The sequence below is a fragment of the Ostrea edulis genome, chromosome 2, assembly GCF_947568905.1.
Source record: "Ostrea edulis chromosome 2, xbOstEdul1.1, whole genome shotgun sequence".
Lineage (NCBI taxonomy): Eukaryota > Metazoa > Mollusca > Bivalvia > Ostreida > Ostreidae > Ostrea > Ostrea edulis.
In genome coordinates, this window is record NC_079165.1 from 66,632,413 (window position 1) to 66,652,408 (window position 19,996).

General features: G+C 35.3%; 3 protein-coding genes across 9 annotated transcripts in view; 2 read left to right on the plus strand and 1 right to left on the minus strand.

The window, feature by feature from the left end:
• LOC125681316 (probable RNA-binding protein 18) overlaps nt 1-14,428 on the plus strand; it is a 16,864-nt gene extending 2,436 nt beyond the window's left edge. For both annotated transcript variants that reach the window (XM_048921351.2, XM_056156983.1), the window contains exons 2-6: nt 8,318-8,480; nt 11,533-11,659; nt 12,319-12,414; nt 12,530-12,582; nt 13,719-14,428. In XM_048921351.2, coding sequence (XP_048777308.1) covers nt 8,392-8,480; nt 11,533-11,659; nt 12,319-12,414; nt 12,530-12,582; nt 13,719-13,905 — 552 coding nt within the window. In that variant the 5' untranslated portion in view covers nt 8,318-8,391 and the 3' untranslated portion in view covers nt 13,906-14,428. The remainder of the gene's footprint in view (nt 1-8,317; nt 8,481-11,532; nt 11,660-12,318; nt 12,415-12,529; nt 12,583-13,718) is intronic.
• Nucleotides 1,720-3,389, plus strand: LOC125681315 (major egg antigen-like). Its single transcript, XM_048921350.2, has one exon. The coding sequence runs from the start codon at nt 2,529-2,531 to the stop codon at nt 3,198-3,200; it is 672 nt and encodes a 223-aa protein (XP_048777307.1). The 5' UTR covers nt 1,720-2,528; the 3' UTR covers nt 3,201-3,389.
• The window catches only part of LOC125681309 (signal transducer and activator of transcription 1-like), a 39,735-nt gene continuing 33,926 nt past the window's right edge, over nt 14,188-19,996 (minus strand). For 4 of the 6 annotated variants that reach the window (XM_048921337.2, XM_056156980.1, XM_056156979.1 and 1 more), the window contains exons 16-21: nt 19,005-19,180; nt 18,738-18,920; nt 18,477-18,543; nt 17,657-18,351; nt 17,032-17,506; nt 14,188-16,649 (exon numbers count right to left, since the gene is read on the minus strand). In XM_048921337.2, coding sequence (XP_048777294.2) covers nt 17,046-17,506; nt 17,657-18,351; nt 18,477-18,543; nt 18,738-18,920; nt 19,005-19,180 — 1,582 coding nt within the window. In that variant the 3' untranslated portion in view covers nt 14,188-16,649; nt 17,032-17,045. The remainder of the gene's footprint in view (nt 16,650-17,031; nt 17,507-17,656; nt 18,352-18,476; nt 18,544-18,737; nt 18,921-19,004; nt 19,181-19,996) is intronic. The other 2 variants (XM_048921339.2, XM_056156982.1) reach the window with 1 other exon arrangement.

Sequence of the window (19,996 nt, forward strand, 5' to 3'; positions counted from 1 at the left end):
TAGTGATATACCTGCAAACGACCATAGATCAAAAATTTTTTGCAAAATCTTATGCAGGGGTACAATGATGTTTTTATTCATGGATTTCAACTGTCGTGAATCATTTCATGTTTAAGTTTACTATATTTAAGAATTCATTCAAGAGAACTATAGATATATACAGGTCAATTTTTTTTGCAAAACCTTATTTATGCAGGGGTACAATTGTTTTTATTCACTGGTTTCAACTGTCGTGAATCATTTCTATATTTAAGAATTCATTCGAGAGAACTATATTTTCGTGAATGACTATAGTCTCACAAAATTACACATGAATAATGTTTTCGTAAATAAAATGTGATTTACAGTAATCATTATTAATTTGTAATAGACCTTCAAATTCAAATCTTTTCTATGAAAGGTGAAGATAACGAGCTATGATCAATTTCATAACTCCTATAAGCAATACAGAATAGAGAGTTTGACAAATACGGACCCCTGGATATACCAGAGGTGGGATCAGGTGCCTAGGTAGGAGGAGTAAGCATTTCCTGTCAACCGGTCACATTAACATCACATATAATTCTGAAAACTAGTAGAAGCGCATGCACAATTACAAAGACATTTATAATTTGTAACACAATCTGAAGCAATTTTCAAATGTAAATTTGTGATCTGTCTTGTGACCAACTTTATAAACACTAAATCTTTATTTGACATCAACAGATTTTTATATGACATCAGGAGTAGTGATTAATACATTTTTTGGGGGCACATAACTTTATTTCTAATACTAATATACCGGTAATATGATGGTGTCTTAAGAATCATTGTCCCCATAGTGACAGAAACTCTGGAGTCTGCAGCTAGTGTGTGGACATGATGTGATATGTAACCACTGTATAGATTGACTGTAACCACCCATGAATTGTAATTAGTTCCATTGAGTCACAGTATTTTACCTCTGCCAAGGAGACTGGGGGTATGTTTTTGTTTCTGTTGATCATTTGTACACTTGCAACAATAAGAGGAAAACAGACTGAGATTTGAACGCAGGAACCCTGAATATCTTGCATTTAAGCTGACTGCCACTTAATTTCCTTTTGCCTAAAGTGCCTTCACTACAAAACTAAAGTTCCTTCACTACAAAGCTAACAAGCTCTCCCCTCGGCAGGAATTTTTACATGTTGGAGTTCTAGTTGTAAGTCACAAATGTATAGTGGGAAGAGGTGAAAATGCTGGACAGGAATTAAAGCCTGGGAATTTCCATGCTCTGCCTTCTGATTGCCACACATGTATATAGTTTAAAATTACTGATATAAGTTTTGACAGGTCTGTGTTTATAGTAGTAGAATTACACATCAAGTATTGAGTTAATGTTTATGAAGCTTTCATCAACAAGAGGTGTCATGACTTAAAAGAAGCAATTCTATATTTTGGAGGGGCCTATAGTACAAGAAGATTCGAGATAAATTCCTCATTGTGTGGCTTGCCTCTGAGCAAACACACATTAACTTTGGACATATTGAAAGTGATGTGATTAAGAGGAACACAAATTTCAGATGTTGCTTATACATGTACCTTGAAGATGTACGTGTGAAATGGCAGTTGATACATGTAACTTTAAGGAAGAAAAAAATAAAACTTTTCAACACCATATCTTCGTAACATACAAACATCAGGCACTTTTACTTGAAACAAACTTTGCTTATCATTTCAGGCCAGATTTACTGAGAATTAAGTATGAATTATGAGTTGAAATGTATTGTTAGTACAGAATAGCCACAGACATTCAATACTTTATGGAAATTGCTGTAGACAGTATGTCTTATGTATGAGTCTTGATCTTGGATATTGGTAGGCCATTTTGACAGTGCCATAGGGAGAAAAAATCTTTTTAAAGATAGATACACAATAAAAGTCAGACACATGGGGAAAGACAAGTGCCTTGCCAAAAGAAATTGGCCAAGCTTTGTGTCTCTTAAGAAATTATGTCACAATTAACTTATTTATAAGAAACATGAAAGTGTTACTGTGCATGGTCATCTCCCAAGTTAAACCGCCCACTCCCAGTAATTGGACTTGAATGATTTGCTGGTGGATGATTACTTTAATGTTGTTGACAAACATTCGTAAAGCGATGACTCACATCTACAGCTTTCTGTCTCAGAGAAGGTGATGGATAATTAATAATGTGAAGTCAGGTGAAATCTAAGTGAAACTGACTGCCCGTGGGGAATTGGTGTATAGTCATGGCATCTTGCCTAATGGTTGACATCCTTATGACACCCTCTGGCTCAGCCTTTATAAATTGATGTGTTTTGATCAGCATTACTTCTGTAAGCTTCCAGAAGGCTTCATTTAGATACATGTATATATAAGGAGCACAACACTAAGCGCACCATACCTACAGAGCGGTCTGAAGCTGGACATAATTGAAAGTGTGTGGTGTGCAGTTTGCAGACAGTTCACCTGAATATTTCAGACCAAAAGAACTTAACTGCGACTTTTTTTAAAAGGAAAAGTTTGACAAAAATTTTGAAGATACCATGTATAGCCGTCACATTCCTATTTACAATGATGATTGGAATATGAGATGGTCATCTCTAAACCATAGTCCATTTTATTCCAGTCGAGTTGCTAGATTTCCAGAGATAGCCACTAGGTACGAACCAGAACCATTTTTTGAACGGGCACCTATGCCAGTGCCGGATTATGACAGAAGAGAACTTGTGCCTCGAATTGATTCTGGCTGGACATACCCATCACTGCCTGCATCCACAATGGAAGGAGAAATGCGCAAAATGACCCAAGAAATGAACAACATGGCCAGAAATTTCCAGAGAGCAGGACCAGCCAGTGGACAGAAAACTGTAGAGGACTTGAGACTAACAGAGGATTTCAATGTTAACAATCCAGTTCATCAGGATGTATATGGAAATCGAAGATTCCAGTTGGAATTTGATTTACACCAATTTAAGCCTGAGGAAATCCGCATAAAAACCAGTGGAAATCAGCTGTCTGTTCATTGTAAGCAAGAGGATAAAGAAAATGGAAGATCAGTGTTCCGAGAATACAACCGACAATTTGTACTGCCAAAAGAAGTGAACCCAGAGCATTTGACATCGAAGCTTTCTGGAGGTGGAACCCTGACAATAACGGCTCCTCTTCCAGCACTGGCTGGCCCTAGAGAAAGACTTATAGCCATTGACAAAAAGTAACCAGTGAGATGCTTTCTGATGGATGTGCTTATGCTTGCTAATGACATTTGGACAGATAATTTTTATATGATTGCACAAGTTTAAAATATGCAATAATTGTTTAAATGTATGAAATCTTCTGTACAAATTATTTCTTTTATTATACCATATAGAATAGTCTTGCATTGAAATAAAGCAGACCAGAATCCATTGCAGATTTTTTTATAGTTAAAAAAATGTTGATCAGTGTACTTGAAAATGTTTCCTTTTAAAATATGAAGTATAAATTTGGGGATTTTATATATGTTTTGTTTATTTGCTAATAAGTGGCCATTTTTCAGTTTTCAAAATAAATGTATTATGAATCTGAATCTGCCCCTGGCAATTGCATACCATGTGTATGCCTGTTTAGGGAGTATCAACGGTCTATTACCTTCGTTGTCAGCAGTGCATTTGCCTGAAGCCGTCATGCCCCACTAGTAACTTTATGATCACCTTTTGCCACTATGTCCAACTGCTCATTTTAACAGGTGCCTTTGTTCGGATGCATAAAACTGTAACTGGATCCATCCCTGATATAAAGGACTGTTTACATTAATAGTATACATTATTTTTTCTCAAGTCTTTTCTTTCATTTTGAAATTCCAAATGTGAATTAATGTCCATTCTTGTAAAGTTTCATTCTTTAATTAATAATAAGCACAAAATTTATAGATCATTCTTTGATGTAGAGGTCAATCTAAGAACCACTGGGTCAACTGTGATTTATAGAGACATATATTAACCTCATTCCTACAATATGTGATTTGTTGACCTTCACCTTTAGACCACAGAACTAATGTAGTAACGGTAATCCTTCTGTTATACAGATTCTATGGGAATTTTATTTATAACTGTATCATAGCTTAAATTTTATGATATTTCAGACCACATGGAAACTTTTTTTTGTGCTCAATCACTGTAACCTTGTGTCCTTGGCCTTTGATCTCAAAGTCAATATGCTTTATATAATCCCTTAGATATTCAGGATTAGTTCATTGCTAGATGTCGGACTATATGAAGAGGTTTATTACTTGTCTGAATAAAAATGTCCTTGAAATTCCTTTTTTGGCCAAAAATATAAATTGTTGTGTTTCTGCTAACATCCAAGTCAAAATTCATCTTCGCTAGCCATGGGTTTTTGGTCCACTCCACTCCTCATAAATGAGAAAGGGGAAGTGGAGTGGACCGCAAACCCTTGGCTAGTGAAGATGGTCAAAATTAGGGTTAGGTCAGTAAAAAATAAGTTATGTCTTTTTTTCCTCCAAACTTCATTTGAAGAGTACACAAAGAAACATTCTAATCACATTTAACAGGTATATGTTAACATTGAGCATTTTTCACTATTAATGCAACTTTTAGATATGCATCTACAATGCAGTTACAAGTGTTCACTCCAAAAAATGTTTCTTCACTGATGTCTTGAACAATATGTTAAAAATATTTCTAGGGAGTATGATTTTGAGTTGGTAGGGTTACACTGGTAAAATTGCATATGTTTAACATATGATAAACATATGTTTTGAAACATATGATAATCATATAAAAGGAGCACTTAATCAAATAAAGAATTATAAGTTATATTTCTTAACATTTAATTATATTTTTAGAATATAAAAACAAATAGTTTCTCATCAAAAAGCTTGAATATTTTAACGTTTTTGAAATGGCGCATAGGAATACCTAGATTCGTAACAATGAAAACAACAACAAAACTGTCTGTGCGTTTGGGTGAGGTGGAGTTACTGTGCAGAATTAAATGAATTAATTATAACACCAAATTAAAGGTGCAATGATTAAAAGCTGAAATAGATATAAAGGAAGAGAAGAAGTGGTGACTGGATGTATGCTGCATTGCATTCGAGATGTTGAACACTGGTTGTAGCATATAGGAACGGTGGATTGACTTATTAATGTTTTCCTGCAACTCGGCTCCATTTCAATATCAATTAAAAAGCTCAACATGCACCTCTTCATCTAAATTGCCCTCATTGACTGAGCCCCATATAACGCAGTTCAATTTCATTAATATTTATCAGATCAAAAGTTGCTGCTTGCTACGTCATGTTATCAAACTCGTAAAGCAGACGATACATACCGTAATCTGTCTACTAATATACCAGTCAGTGCCCTACGTCATCAAGTTGATTATTCTGCCACGTCATCACTAGGCCTACATGATTGTGTGTTGTTTCTTTAAATTAATTTGTATTTTATTCACATCTTTGGTTGTGTTTATTTTTGGTAGCATCAAACGAATACATTTCGTTTACAATGCATGTGTGGAAATACCCGTTCTATGAATAGCGTTAAAATTAGAACGGCCATTAATGGGGAAGACGCATTCCAGAGAAAAGTATAGTCCCACATGCTTAGTGCAGATAAACTCCGGACGAATTTTTTGTTTGACACAGAAATCAAATGAATTTTTCATCCAATCAGCATCGTTGTTAAGTCATCACTTTAAAAGTTATTAAATTATATGATATTCACATGTTTTTTCTATGTTTGAAACATAAGTTGAACATACACTGCAAAATTCAAACAAATGATTGACACAATTAAGGTGAAATATTAATATGTTTAACATATGTTCAACATATGATAAACATATGAAATTTTGAACATATGATTAACGTATGATCAAAAAGGGGGTTGGGGTATATGTTTTATACAGATTTTTAGGTCACCTGAGTAAACTCCGGTGACCTATTGCAATTGGTTTTCGTCCGTTGTGCATTTTTAACATCTTCTTTTAAGATTATTTAAATAACTACCAGTCCAATTCTTTTCAAATTTGGTATGAAGCATCATTGGGACAAGGGGGATATAAATTGTAAATTTCAGGACTCCAGCACCCCTGGGGCCCTATGGGCGGGGCAAAAACTGCCCAAAATTGACCAATTTTCAAAAATCTTCTTCTCCAGAACCACACAAATGTAAGAAAAACTAAATGCATAGTTATGTAGAGCAGGAAGGCCTCTACCAAAATTGTAAATTTCATGATTCCCGGGGTAGGGGTTCTGACCCCAGGGTGGGGCCAAACTTGTTATACATGTATAGTGTTTATGTGGAAAACACTTAAATTACATCTTTATTGATACTAAATTGAAAGTAAATAGATATTTAGGAAGAACAGGTAGTCCTTTACCAAAATTTTTAAATATGATTATTCCAGGGGTAGGGGTTTTGGTGTCAGGGTGGGGCCAAAATAGTCAGTTAATTATTAAATGTGTGAACAATAGACATTTTTAACTTCTTGATAACTGTCATTTCAATTCTTTTGAAATTTGGTATGAAACATATTTAGAACAAGAGGAACATATATTGTAAATTTCAGGACTCCTGCACCCCTGGGGCCATAGGGGCGGGATAAAAATTGACCAATTTTCAAAAATCTTCTTCTCTAAACCGCACAATGTGTAAGAAAAACTAAATGCATAGGGCAGGAAGGCCGCTACCAAAATTGTAAATTTCATGATCCCCGGGGTAGGGGTTCTGACCCCAGGGCGGGGCCAAACTTGTGATATAGTGTTTATGTGTAAAACACTTGAATAACATCTTCTTTAGTGCTATTTATACTAAATTGAAACTAAATGGATAGAGCAGGTAGTCTTTTACCAACATTGTAAATTTGATGATCCTCAGAGTAAGGGTTCTGACCCCAGGGTAGGGCCAAAATTAGTATATAGTATTTTAATATGTGTAAGTTTGCTGATACTGCATAAAATCTAAATGCATACTTGCAGATGTCTTAATGTTAATACACCTATTCTTTAAAGCCTTTCATCATTGTATGCACTTTTGAGGGCATTGAAGTTTTAAGAACACATCTTGTTTTATACTGTTGCTTAACATTAGAATTTAGCTTAGATATTCAGAACAGGAAATTTTTTCTAGATTTTATAGCCCATGGAAGTATTGATACTTTTTCACTATAGTATTCAGGTGACCGATAAGGCCTGAGGGCCTCTTGTTGTTTGTTGGAACACAGCAATTTTTATTTAAGGCTCTATTATTGTGCAAAGTTTTACATGAAAACAATCTTTGAACCAAATGAATGATAAGTAATATAACTGCATTAAACTCTCAAGTGGACATAACCTGAAAAGGATCATTTATTTATTATTTTGTCCGTATACAGGCACATAGCCAGAAAGAAAATGAAGTGTATGGAAGGGGGGGGGGGCTTGTGGCCCCCAGTGGGTCCAGGGCAAAGCCCTCGCTGATGCCAGAAGTTCCTGCCAGTGGGTTTTACCAATGAAATTACCTATTTTCTATGCATAAACGGAGTTGGCCCTGTCAATTTCCAAAGCAAAAGAATGCACAAAATTAATTTTCTGAAGTGTTTTATAATACTAACCCACCATGTGTACTTGGACTGACTTTATGTTTGTTTTACGAATTGTGCATCATTGCGATGATGCGAATTGTGTTGTCCACTTATTTGCATTGCTTTTGACTGGTATACAGTATTTTATGCATCATCGGCATTTTGATTAACGTGCAGGATTAGGTGCATCTTCCACAGCAGTGGACTCCCATCCAGGTAACTGACTTGCTGCACGCATGGCAGCTAGACCTAACATTTGACTTCCAGGCATCTCTGTCCAATGGGTTGACATCACGAAGTCCCCACTCACGCTGGTCTTTTTCTAACTGCTTTCCAGGTCATTTTTGGTCTCCCTGGTTGTTGTCCTCCCTTTTTTTCATATTAAAGACATTTATAGATATTATGTATAACATAATGGGACTAGGCAGCAGGCAGAGCATATATATAAGCCTTCTCCTTTAAGGTACAAGGTGTTCAACATGACGTGATGATTTGAAATTAAAAAAAGACTTTGAATTTGATTGAAAGGTGTTAATTAAATCATAAATTAGAACTATATAAAGCAAAATTATTTTTGAGGCACAGATATTTTAATGGCAGATCTCTCTCTAACAAATGATGTGTACGCAGCTGTGTGCTTGCGTATAGGCAGCTGCATGCCTGTTATGTCAAAAGAAGCCATGATTTGAAAGAACCTGATTCTTCAGTGGATGTTTAAGCTGGAGTGTTTAATGATGCACAAGATGATGTTTGTATGTATTTGTAGGAAATGTTCGCCCATGATGTGCCAGGAGTGCTCACGTGGTGGTTTGTAAGATAGTGTTGATTTCATCACATAGAATGTCGGATACCCTGCCAGTCCCTCCAGATATATCGGAGGAATCGGATCATCGCTTGTGGATTGGAAATCTGGACTCCAGGCTGACTGAGTAGGGGTGGAATCTATTTTGTTCAAAGTTTACAAACTCTTGTTGCTACTAATGAATATCAACAATGTAGTAGTATCAAATTACCGGTATAACAATATATTTTTATGCAATTGAAACAATGAAATATAGACGTTAGATAATCACATGCTTTTAGCACATTGCGTGACATAATGCACTCATTTTAGGTTACCAGTGACTTGGGTGACCTACTCCTATTTGGTTTTTGTCCGTCATCATGTATCAAACATTTTCAGCTTCTTCTCTGGAACAGCTGAACTAGATTCAACTAATTTTGGTAATTATAATAACATATATGGGTGAAGGGGAACAAAAGTGTGAATATCATTGGCCTCTGCTTCCCTTGGGCCTAAGGGGTGTGGCCAAAACCATCAAATGTAATGTAATCTTTAAAAATCTTCTTTACTTCTGGACATCAAGCAGGCAAACTGTTAGCATGATTATAATGTTTTATAGCAATGAGTCCTTTACCAAAATTGTGGAATCCATGACCCCTGGGTTTAGGGTTCTCACCCCAGGGTGAATATGAAATGCATTATACATGTACAATATTTCTATATAGTTAGAAAATCTTCTTTAGATTTGAAAATCAAGTTGGCAAAATGTTTACATGATTATGATGAGCATTCATTGAGCCCTCTACCAAAACTGAAATTCATGACCCCTGGGTTCAGGCCTTTGGGTGGAGCTAAGTTGGCCATACTGTATAATGAAAATGCATTATATATTAGAAAATCTTCTTTATCTCTGGACATCAAGAAAGGAAAAAGTTTGTATGATTATAATTTTCATTGAGCCCTCTTCGAAAATTGCGAAGTTCATGACCCCTGGGTTTAGGCCCTAGGTTGGAACTGTGTTGGTCTTGTAGTGAAATATGCATATAACAAACATGCACAATTCATAATGAATTTATGCTTATTGTAAAGTGATTTTTATTTCCCTACAAGAGGAAAGTAACAAAAAGTTTATTAGATATATCAAAATCTTTACTGCTTGACATCAAGAAGTATGATTATAATAAGCAATATGAAATTAATGAATTCAGGGTTCAGGTCCCAGGGTGGGACTTACTTGATCATATGTTGAGAATACGATGCATGTATTTTAGAAAATCTTTATGCCTGCATGGAAATGAAGCAGGCGAACTGTTGGCATGATGATAATGAGTATATTATGACCCCTGGATAGGGTGCAGTTGATCATATGTTGAAAATTAATGTAGCATGTTTGAGAAAATCTTATTTATTCCTGGACATCAAGCAGACAAACTGTTTGCATGATTATATGAACTATCGCCAATGTGTCCTCTTTTAAAACTGTAAAAACTCATTTTCCCTGGGTTCTTTTGTCGTAAGCCCAGTCTGTCTCGCATCTGTCTTAATTGCTATGACTTACTGTAAACAGTGTTATGTTTAAAAAATTGTCTTTACTTCTTGGCTTCTAGCAGTCACACTTTATGATTATAATATTGACCATGCAATGAGCCCTCTTCACTCTCCCAAACTTCTGAAATTCATGGAACCTAGATTGAGGTCCAGGTTAGGGAAAGGTTGATCATATGAAGGGTGAAGATAACGAAAAGTGATCAATCTCATATATTGAAAATTCATCATCATATTTCATTACAAATCTAATTCTGTATTTCTGGATATCCTGCAGAAAAACTGTTTGCATTATAATAAGAAACTGCGCATAAACCTTTTACCAAAGTTGTTAAATTCATATGTCCTGTAGTTAGTAATTTGTGGTCCCAAAGTAAGACTATTGATCATATGTTGACAAATGCATTAACCTCTTTTAAAAATTACCTTTATAATTCCTGTGTGCATCTTTATGAGCATTAGGTGTTCTGCTATACATACTGAATAGAAGACTTTTAGCACTCAAATAGAAAATCACTGTTTGCTGTGATAACATTTACTCCCGTATAAAAGAATTGTAAATTATGAATTGTGTATGATAGTTACATGTATACCAGTATATCTATCATCTAATACAAAGTATAAAAATCGAGAAGCATAAAAGCACACGGGTAACAACAATTTCTAAAGACCAAAAAGGTTGCATAACGATACTCATGAGGTGACTGTGATGGCCCATGGGCCACTTGTTAAGCTAACCTAAGCCAGAATTTTAATTTGTTAGTTTTTCTGATGAAAAATTCATCATTAACTTATCAAATTTTCAATTTCTTTGAACCCATTATGCCAATGTCTACCAAACTTGGTAAAAGTGTCCTATGATGTCTCTGAGGTTGATTCAAATTGTTCAAAAGTACCAGCTCGCCTTTTTTAAGTGGGAATAATAGGAAAATTAGGGTGGAAATTTTTTTTTAAAAAGAAGACTTAGTCTTTTTTAAGAACCACGAGACCAAAAATGTGAAAACCAGCATGAAGTCATTAGATAGTGAATTCTCAGACCATGGCCACTACGTGCAGGGGCATTGACATTTACACTGTAATTCTATGAAAAATCGCTTCAACAAATTAAAAGCTGTACAGTTCAATTTTCAAAATGATGTTGTTTGCAGATTTGTATGAATTATAACCCCCTGGATCTGGGTAGATCTGCAGAGCCATCCAAAAATTACTCGTGGAATTTCTTAGATAGGAACAAAATTATTACAGATTTTCAAACAATATGCATGCATTGTTAGACATATAGTACCTGTGTAGTTCTCAAGAGGCAGGTCTTCGCTTTGTGGGGTTATTATAAGTGTTCAGAACATCTGAGTCTCATCTCTGTGTTAGCAAGGCGACTATTGTGGCCCATGAACCTCTTGTTAAATTTTCTATTTATGCTCATTTTGAATAATGATTATCATATATTTCCAGTCAACCCTTATAGAATATTATAAACGTAATTACTCGAGATTAGTTTCCAAGGTTACAGAGACTATTTACTTACAACCGTTGTTTAACATTGTGGTTACAGAGACTTAAATTTACTTACAATGTACAACCATAAATTTACTTACAACCATTGTTTAACATTGTGGTTACAGAGACTATTTACTTACAACCATTGTTTACAGGTTCAGCTTACTGAAAATTTTACAAAAGTATGGATCTTTGAAAAAATTTGACTTTCTTTACCACAAATCTGGACCAGACCAAGGAAAACCCCGTGGTTACTGCTTTGCCAGCTATGAAAGTAGAAAGGTAACGTAAAATATCATATAAATTCCATTCCTTAACAACCACATGTAGCCAGTTATATATCAGTTTATATACATGTACAGTAAAACAGTTACAGCATACACACTTACAGTCCACTCCACTTATATTGAAGTCGGTTATATTGAAATATCTGTTATATTGAAGTTAAAATAAATCCCCCAGTAGCAATATTTGTGTTGTTTAGCATTGGTTATATTGAACTTTGGATATAATGAACAATTCAGGTCGGTCCCCTGGATTTCATTAATTATATCCGGAGTAGACTGTATAATGAATTTACATTTACTGCGAAGTGATCTTCATTCCCTGTAGTTTTAAAACAGACTTCAAAATTATATATTCATCCCCAGCACTTTGCTATAAGTGTGTTACACTGTAAAGGTAATGCGTTAGGCATCTTCTGATGTGTATTCATTTTTAGCGTACTGTAAATTCACCTAGAACTGCAAGTCATGGGCAATTTGATGCAATCTAGTGCTGCACATCTTAAACTATAAATTCTTGATCTCCTAACAAGTGCTGACAAAAGTATGGGCAGAATGATTACTATAGGGCACCTCTAAATGTCAGGCCTTAATTATATTTTATGAAAAATTTAGTTGAGGTACCGGTACGTCTTAAATTCATACAATGATTTTTAGAGTGCAGAGCATGCCATGGCAAAAATGAATGGGAAATTGGCACTGTCCAAACGATTAATTGTAAGATGGGCCCACAAAGATACAGCAATTGATCAGGTAAACTAAAAAATGAGACATTCATGCACACTGATCCAATTGTTCATGGACATTCAAAAAGTTCAAACGAAAAACAAATATGCAACATATAGTACAAGAATATATGTCATTTCAGGAGAAACCAAAGTTGGACATAATAGAAAGCAGTGCAAAGGAAGAAAACATCAGGTGTGATTAATAGATTTTCATTGTTTATTATTTAAGCCTATAAATCATGTTGTGGTGGGTTGGGTTTTTGTTGTTGTTGTTTTTTTTTACACAATTTGTAAATTCATCATTTTTACAGGAAGCCACCTCCCCCTTTTTTCTACAGGTCAGAGACAAAAGAGATAAGAATGTTTTAATGGACTCTGTGGTGAGGCCCATGCAATTTTATAGACAGCAACCTGCTTGTCTTAATTTGCTTTAAACTACCCTACATGATCAAACACTGGAAAAGCTTAATTGTGATGAAATGTCCACTCCTCGATCTATTTGTGAACAATTCTTCAAAACTCCTATTGTGTTTGTTCAATATTAATGGCCAGGGCATTTCATTGTCTTTGGGGGTGAAAACAGGATAAGCGCTTGGCGCTTCATGAAAAGTATGCCGACATGAAGTTTTGCATTTCATAACCTCATGTATTTTCAAAAATGAAATTGTTTCTAATATTTACATTCTACTTTCATTACTGTCAGAATTCAAAATTTACATTTTGTAAAAAATCAAAGGCAAAAATATTGAAAATGTAAACATTAATTACCAAGTGTATACATGTGCAAAGTGTATAACATGCAAAACAAATTTAACTGATTTTGGGGTTTTCCATTGTTGCTATTCGTTTACATTTTGTTTAATCTTGTTCTATATGGTTGACAGATGTCTTTTTATCCCATGGGGATTTGGGTTAGAATAGGTCCTCAGTACCCCTTGCTTGTCGTAAGAGGCGACTAAATGGGGCGGTCCTTCGGATGAGACCACAAAAACCGAGGTTCCGTGTCCCTGCTTAATGGCCTTAAGCGCCAAGCATAGATCAAAATTTTGCAGCCCTTCACTGGCAGTTGTGACGTCTCCATATGAGTGAAATATTCTCGAGAGGGACGTTAAACAATATTCAACCATCCAGATGGATTGGTGCACCATGACCCACTTTAAGGCTTTTCTATTCAGAATGTGTGTAGTATCAATTCAGAGTGTACAATATGTTTCCAGGTTGAATTTCAGGGACAGGCATATATTGTACCATTTGTGGTACTCTTGTTAGGCTTTCAAGCTGATGTATTCTCAGGTTAGGTTTAATCCTCATTTTTCTTGCATGTTTCAGCCCTCAAAGCAAAATCCATGCAATAGAAGTAAAACTGCAGAAAATGCAAAACAACAGTGATGTGACCCATGACTTGAAACCAGTGCCTGGCAGCAGTCAATTAAGTTCCATTCAAAGAGAGGCCAGACAAAAACAGATGGAGCAGGCCAATGCTAAAAAACATGCAAAGAAACCATACAAGAGGTGACCCATCTCTATACAAAACAGGATCCAATACATTAGTACCTCTGAAGCTAGATGTCCTCGCACTTAGAAACGGCTTCTGATCAAGTTTAAAACGCAACAGGATCAAGATTCTGATATGCTGATCATAAATGTGCAATTTCAATTTGTGCTATAGGACAGTGGAATTATCCTTGAAAATAGAAATACCTGTACAATAGTATTCATCTCCTATTTGTAAACGTGAAGAGCAATTATACAAATTGCGACCTAGCTTTCTGAAAAAGCTTCAAGAATAATGATAACAAACACTTGTGGAAATTTAATGCAAATTATATTTCCGTACAAATTAATGGAAAGCAAAGCAATCTATAATCACAATATATTAGCACTTTTTAAAAGAAAAAATGCAAAACAACAGATTTCCTTCAAGAAATGTACAATCATTTGATATATCCATTTCTTGTACATGTATATGAAAACCATGATTTTCATAGGCAATATTGTACTAATTCAGATGTCAGAAAATGAAGCATTTGTCTGTTTTATATGTTGTTATTTATTTGAAAAATATTTAGCAACTTTTTGAACAAGGTAGCAAAAATGTGAATATTGTTGACAAAGTCACTCCACATTTACGGGAAGTAAAAAATGTGCGCTTTTTCCATCAAAGTTTTAAAATTCAAGTAAAGTTGAAATTTTGTGACATTGAACATTTATAAGATCACAAGGATTTGTCTACAAATCTGACTTCTTTAGAACAAAAAAAAAACTGTATTAAAGAATCCTTGTATGGTGCAAAATTAAGCCAAAGACATATATACATGCATTTCTTTCTCGAGATCAAGATATAGTGGAGAATTTTCGCACCATCATAATTTTCGTGAAATACATTATTTCTTATATTTACATTCTGGCTTCATAGACACCAATATTTCGGTTAAATATACACAGGTATAGATAGATTTATGTCTTTTCTAAATGCTGTTTTCTTATCACCCATTTTAAAGTTTGATATCTTTTCAAATAATCTCTTTGCCATTATGGTCTTTCAAACTGTCTATTTTCATTTATGATGTCATACATGTATGATTGGGGTGATTTGCGTATTTCTCCTCACCAGTGTGATTTTTTAACAAAATCTTTACAGAGTGCTAAATGAAATTACCTATAAATGCCCTCCTTTAATATTGTACATGTATGTATAGTGTCATCCATAAGTTGTAGATGCAAGATATTTCTATGAACCCTGTAAATGACGTACGATGGAAATATGGGGAAACATTTTTTTCTTCTTGATGGCAAATCCATTCCAATGTCTGCAGACATATGGATGTCAATTTTGTTTTGCTTAAACTAAGCAAACAGAATGAACAGAGGTTTAATGAAGCTTAAGCAAAATGTTGGTCAAATAAACAAACTTAAAAATGATCTACAAAAAGACATTCAATCCTTAGCACTTGTAAGAAGCAAATCTAAATACATTTATATGGCACAGAAAAATATACCGGACAGCAAAGATAAAAAAAAACACCAACAACACCCACATAATGCTTCACAATGAAACGCAGTGCATGTACTTGTATAAACCACTTTTACTATAACTACGATCAAATACACACATGCAAATCATTGTATGGAATTTCTTAGTCTCTGAGAGATTCATCGAGGCTCAGTCCAAATATCCAGCCACGGCGAATCTCATAAAGATTAGTCATCTCTGACAACGATGGCAATTTTAGTATTGTAAACTTAGAAACTACACTGAAATCAAGATGGCAGACAAATTTTTGAAAATGGTATTAATGTTAACAACAACTACATGTAACTGTACACATGATGCAACTAAATATCAGGAAAATCAGCACATTTTACCTCCCCCACAAGAAAATGGTGTATTAAACTCCGATTACAATATCCTGTGGTACAGGACAGCTTACAAGTCCAGAAATGTTAGGGCAGTATACTGTACAAAATGTTAAAAAATATATAATACAATTTCTAGTTCTGTTACTTTACAATAAACACATAATACACATTCTAGTTCTGTTACTTTACAATAAACACATAATACACATTCTAATTGTTACTTTACAATGAATACATAATACACATTCTAGTTCTGTTACTTTACAATAAAGTAGTCTATAGGCAATATTCTGTACATTTCTTATTTTACGTGGGGAATACACGCTTGCTTTATACCAGCTATGAAATATAAAGTAGTGGCCAAACTCTGTCGAAGAAAACTGCTTGATATTTAAAGCAAGCCTTACAGTTTGAATTAAGTGTCTTTAATAGTGATGCACAGCATTCCTTTTTGAGGACGCTTGTGCTAAAATGTTGACATTTCCCCCCTAACAAATTGCCAACATGGTGATCACCAACAAAAAAATTGCCAAAATGATGACCTTCCATGACAAAATTGGATTTCTCAAGTCATATTACTACATTGAAATTTTATGGTGAAGGTAAATTGTGCAACAACAAACTACAACAGCAATGCTAAAATGTTTAACTCAATTAGTCATTAATGAAAATAGGCTTACTAATTGCTTAAGTATATTATAAAGCAACAGAAAATTAAAAATTACCAACAAAAAGTGAAGCAGGTTAAGGAATTATTATTTTGAATTTAGAAAGTCCAACATCAAACTACTAGTATTAGTAAATTTGTAAGACAAGAGTAACACTGAAAATATCAAAATTTCCTTTATGCTGTGAATTAACTGATCATCTTGCAATGCACCGACTACCTTCATCTGTATCCTGGAAAGATTCAAAAGGAAATACTGAAGTCATCGGGAAACAAACCCTGGCTAATTACATAGCTGATATTAAACAAAATGGTAAAAGTCTCAAGAGAATATGTATGTTCCATCTTTATTACAGAATATTTTTTTCTTGCTGAGATCAAATCAACTACAGGGATGCTATACAGCCCAGACCTTACAGTCTTGGTCAATGTGTGGACTTGTCGGCAAGAAAATAATATTTACACAAGAGATCTTTAGCACCCATGACTCATATCTCTACCAATATTTTTCCCTAGGTCAATGTTTCAGGTATGAAAGGAAATAATGTGTGGACTTTATTTAACACCAAATGCTAATTTATTTCAGATTTTAAAGCATTCAAGATTAATGCATACCTGTAATTACATACCTATGACATAAACTCTGCAGGTACCTGTTGTTGTACCTGTTGTTGCATTGTTGAGGAATTTATATTATTGTATACACCCCTCAAGTTTTCAATGAGTTCGTGTTTGATAGCTGGATCATTCAATATGGCTTCCACACTTTCCATCACTGTGGGTTCATCCATCATGGATACCGGAGACGATGCATCTGAGAATACCGACTGCGAGTATGGAGAGCAAATGTCACTGGACTTGACACTCTCAGTCGGCGACCCAGTCCGTGGGAAGGTCTGGCAGGATGGAGAGTGGAGGGTTGAAGAGGCATTTGGTGAAAATGGTTGAGATATTGGTGATGACGCAGTAGATTCTGAACTGCCACCATTTAGCTTAGACTTCAGTTCCTGGAACTTCAACATCTGATCTTCAATATTCATAGCAGTTTTTCTTGGCTTCTGTCCTGCTGCTGTAGATGTTACAACTGGGGCTAGATTCAAACAAAGATCAAGGTCAAAGAAAGAAAACCTGATGTGGGGTCCATTATTATGTGCATGGGTGACTACAGACTACTACTTGTGAACTAACAGAATGTTAAATGCTCTTTAGAAGAGTTTATCATGAAGATTGTAGGCATTACCATAAACGGTGGATGCCATGGACACAAACTGGGCGTTGTGGTCCGGGCTCTGTAAGGAATGGACAGAATTTGCTGGACTAGGTTGCATGGAATACATTGGACTAGCTTGTTGAGTATTGTTGTACATGGCAGGTGCTTGGCTAGTCTGTTGTTGAGTGAATACTGGTACATGGAGGTCCTGAAAGCTAGGTTCAACACCTTGTGGTAGATAAGTGTTTGTGAGGGCATTTTCATCAATGGTCTGGAAATTGTTAGTGTTTGATGTTCCCAGCATTCCTGATAATGTCGGATGTGAGCTGGAGAGATTTCCATTATTACTGAAAGATTGTGCAGTACTGTAGGATGTAGAGTCCATCATGACTTGTGAAGAATTCTGCATGTAGTGCACTCTCTGGTACAGAGTTGTCTGAGGAGTCTGGCTTCCAATGCTGTCCTGAGACTCCCCACCGCTGAATTCTAGAACAGTTTGCGGAATCACCTGCATCTGAGGTGATCCTGGAGGCAATGACATCGGGGAGTAAGATGGGTTTTGAACATCTGAGAAAACATTGGGTTCTCGCTGGGGCTCTGATAAACGTTTATTTTTTATGATTCCTGCTTTGTTTGGGACAGCCTCTCGTTTCTTCGATGGAGGCACAGCTTTCTTGATGTCTCTCTTTCTCTCTGGAGACGAGTCTTCATCTAAATTCATATCACTGCAAAACAAAACATAATAACCTACATGTATATATGAATTTTTTACACTAATAAGTAAATATAATCATTGTTTCTAAAAGTGAGACTGAATTAATTTGAAAAGCAAGACATAAATCTGCATTACTTCAAACTGACGATCAGAATTTCCTCAAACTTCTTGTAACCCGGTGTTTCTCCCTTGCTTTTGCTCTCTGCAAAAAAATGGGGAAAAAAACACTTTCTAAATAATTTTATATGCACCTACCATTAAAGTATACTTCTTATCTAAATACATGTATGTTGGTATCTGCTGTACATGTATATCGGGAATATATTACAGTAAAAGAAATGTTTAAGACTACCGAGTCCCTACTGTCAGAATATCCTGGGCTAAGATGAAAGTTACCCGTATGGTATTGCTTGAATGCTTCATCAGTCCTGATTGAAGAATCTGCTGACTTATACAACCACTGTAGAAGGTAAATTTTTGTATCGCCCGGCATGCAGGTGTTTTTCACACACTGGGCTAGAGACTTCTTCTTGAAAGTGTCTGCTTTGAAGGGATCAGTTGGAAAACATTTCCAGTGTCCTGCATAAAATGAAAATTTACATCTAAATCAAAGTTTAAAAAGTTTTTAAAAATTCATCAAAATACCTGATCTAGTATTATTACCTTTCTTGTTTTTGTACAAGACTGTGGCAGAGATGGCCCCACACAGGTTCTGTCCTTGACCATCAGTGATGACCTTATCCGAGAATCTTAGCAGGTATGTATACTCTTGCATCGAATTAATGCAGCTCTTTAGTCTTTGCTCTGCAGTTTCTTTTTTAATGAAACCAGCAATCAACCTGTAAAACAGTTATGCAAACTAGAGCAAAGCTCGTTGCAAAGCAACGAGAGGTCTTCCGTCTGAGCTGTGTGACATAAAAACCTTGAACTTGACCATATGTCCTTGGGTCAGGTCCTAATGCAGCCTCAATTAACATGAAAATCTGTTGTAAGTATGAAATCTAAATGTTTCTTCATTACAGCATATGGTCAGGACAGGGTTTGTATTTTCAAAAAAGTGAACTTAACAATATGAGCATGGGTCAAGGCCAGGACACTTTCTTTGATCATATGGAAACTTTTCTTTCAGTATTAATTAAAATTTGCCATTAGTTAGATCTATTAAGACTCTAATCAATTTTTAACTTTTAGACCTTTAGAAATGGTGCAAATGACCTTACATCAAGATTATTTATGTTATTGTCATTAATAATCTTTATGTGAAGATTGAGCTTATGGTGTATTTTTAAAAGTTGCGGTCTGGGCACATTTGCACGGATAGGCGGACTTGGTGATATCTTAAACTTTGTTTGCTGGAACTATAATTAGTGTTCGGTAATATTGCTATCTGTTCTTCCGGCTCGAAGAGACAGTCTCTTTTGTTAGATTGTCAGATATTAATGGGAAGGTTTTATGAAAAGTAGTGTTTTATGATGTGGATATCATAAAAACATTGCTTTTCACCAAGGTGCAATGGGCCCCCGGGTTTTACGTGCCTGGAAAGGGCATGACCGTAAATTAACGATCTGTATTGTATACTGTCAAGCATATGTTGGCAAAAATATTGGAGGGTGGGAACTGGAACTTCCTGTCCTTCCACCAATCATTTGAAAAAT

What these genes read in the sequence shown, in the direction of transcription:
- LOC125681315 (XM_048921350.2), top strand. Translation starts at nt 2,529, where the DNA reads ATGTATAGCCGTCACATTCCTATTTACAATGATGATTGGAATATGAGA.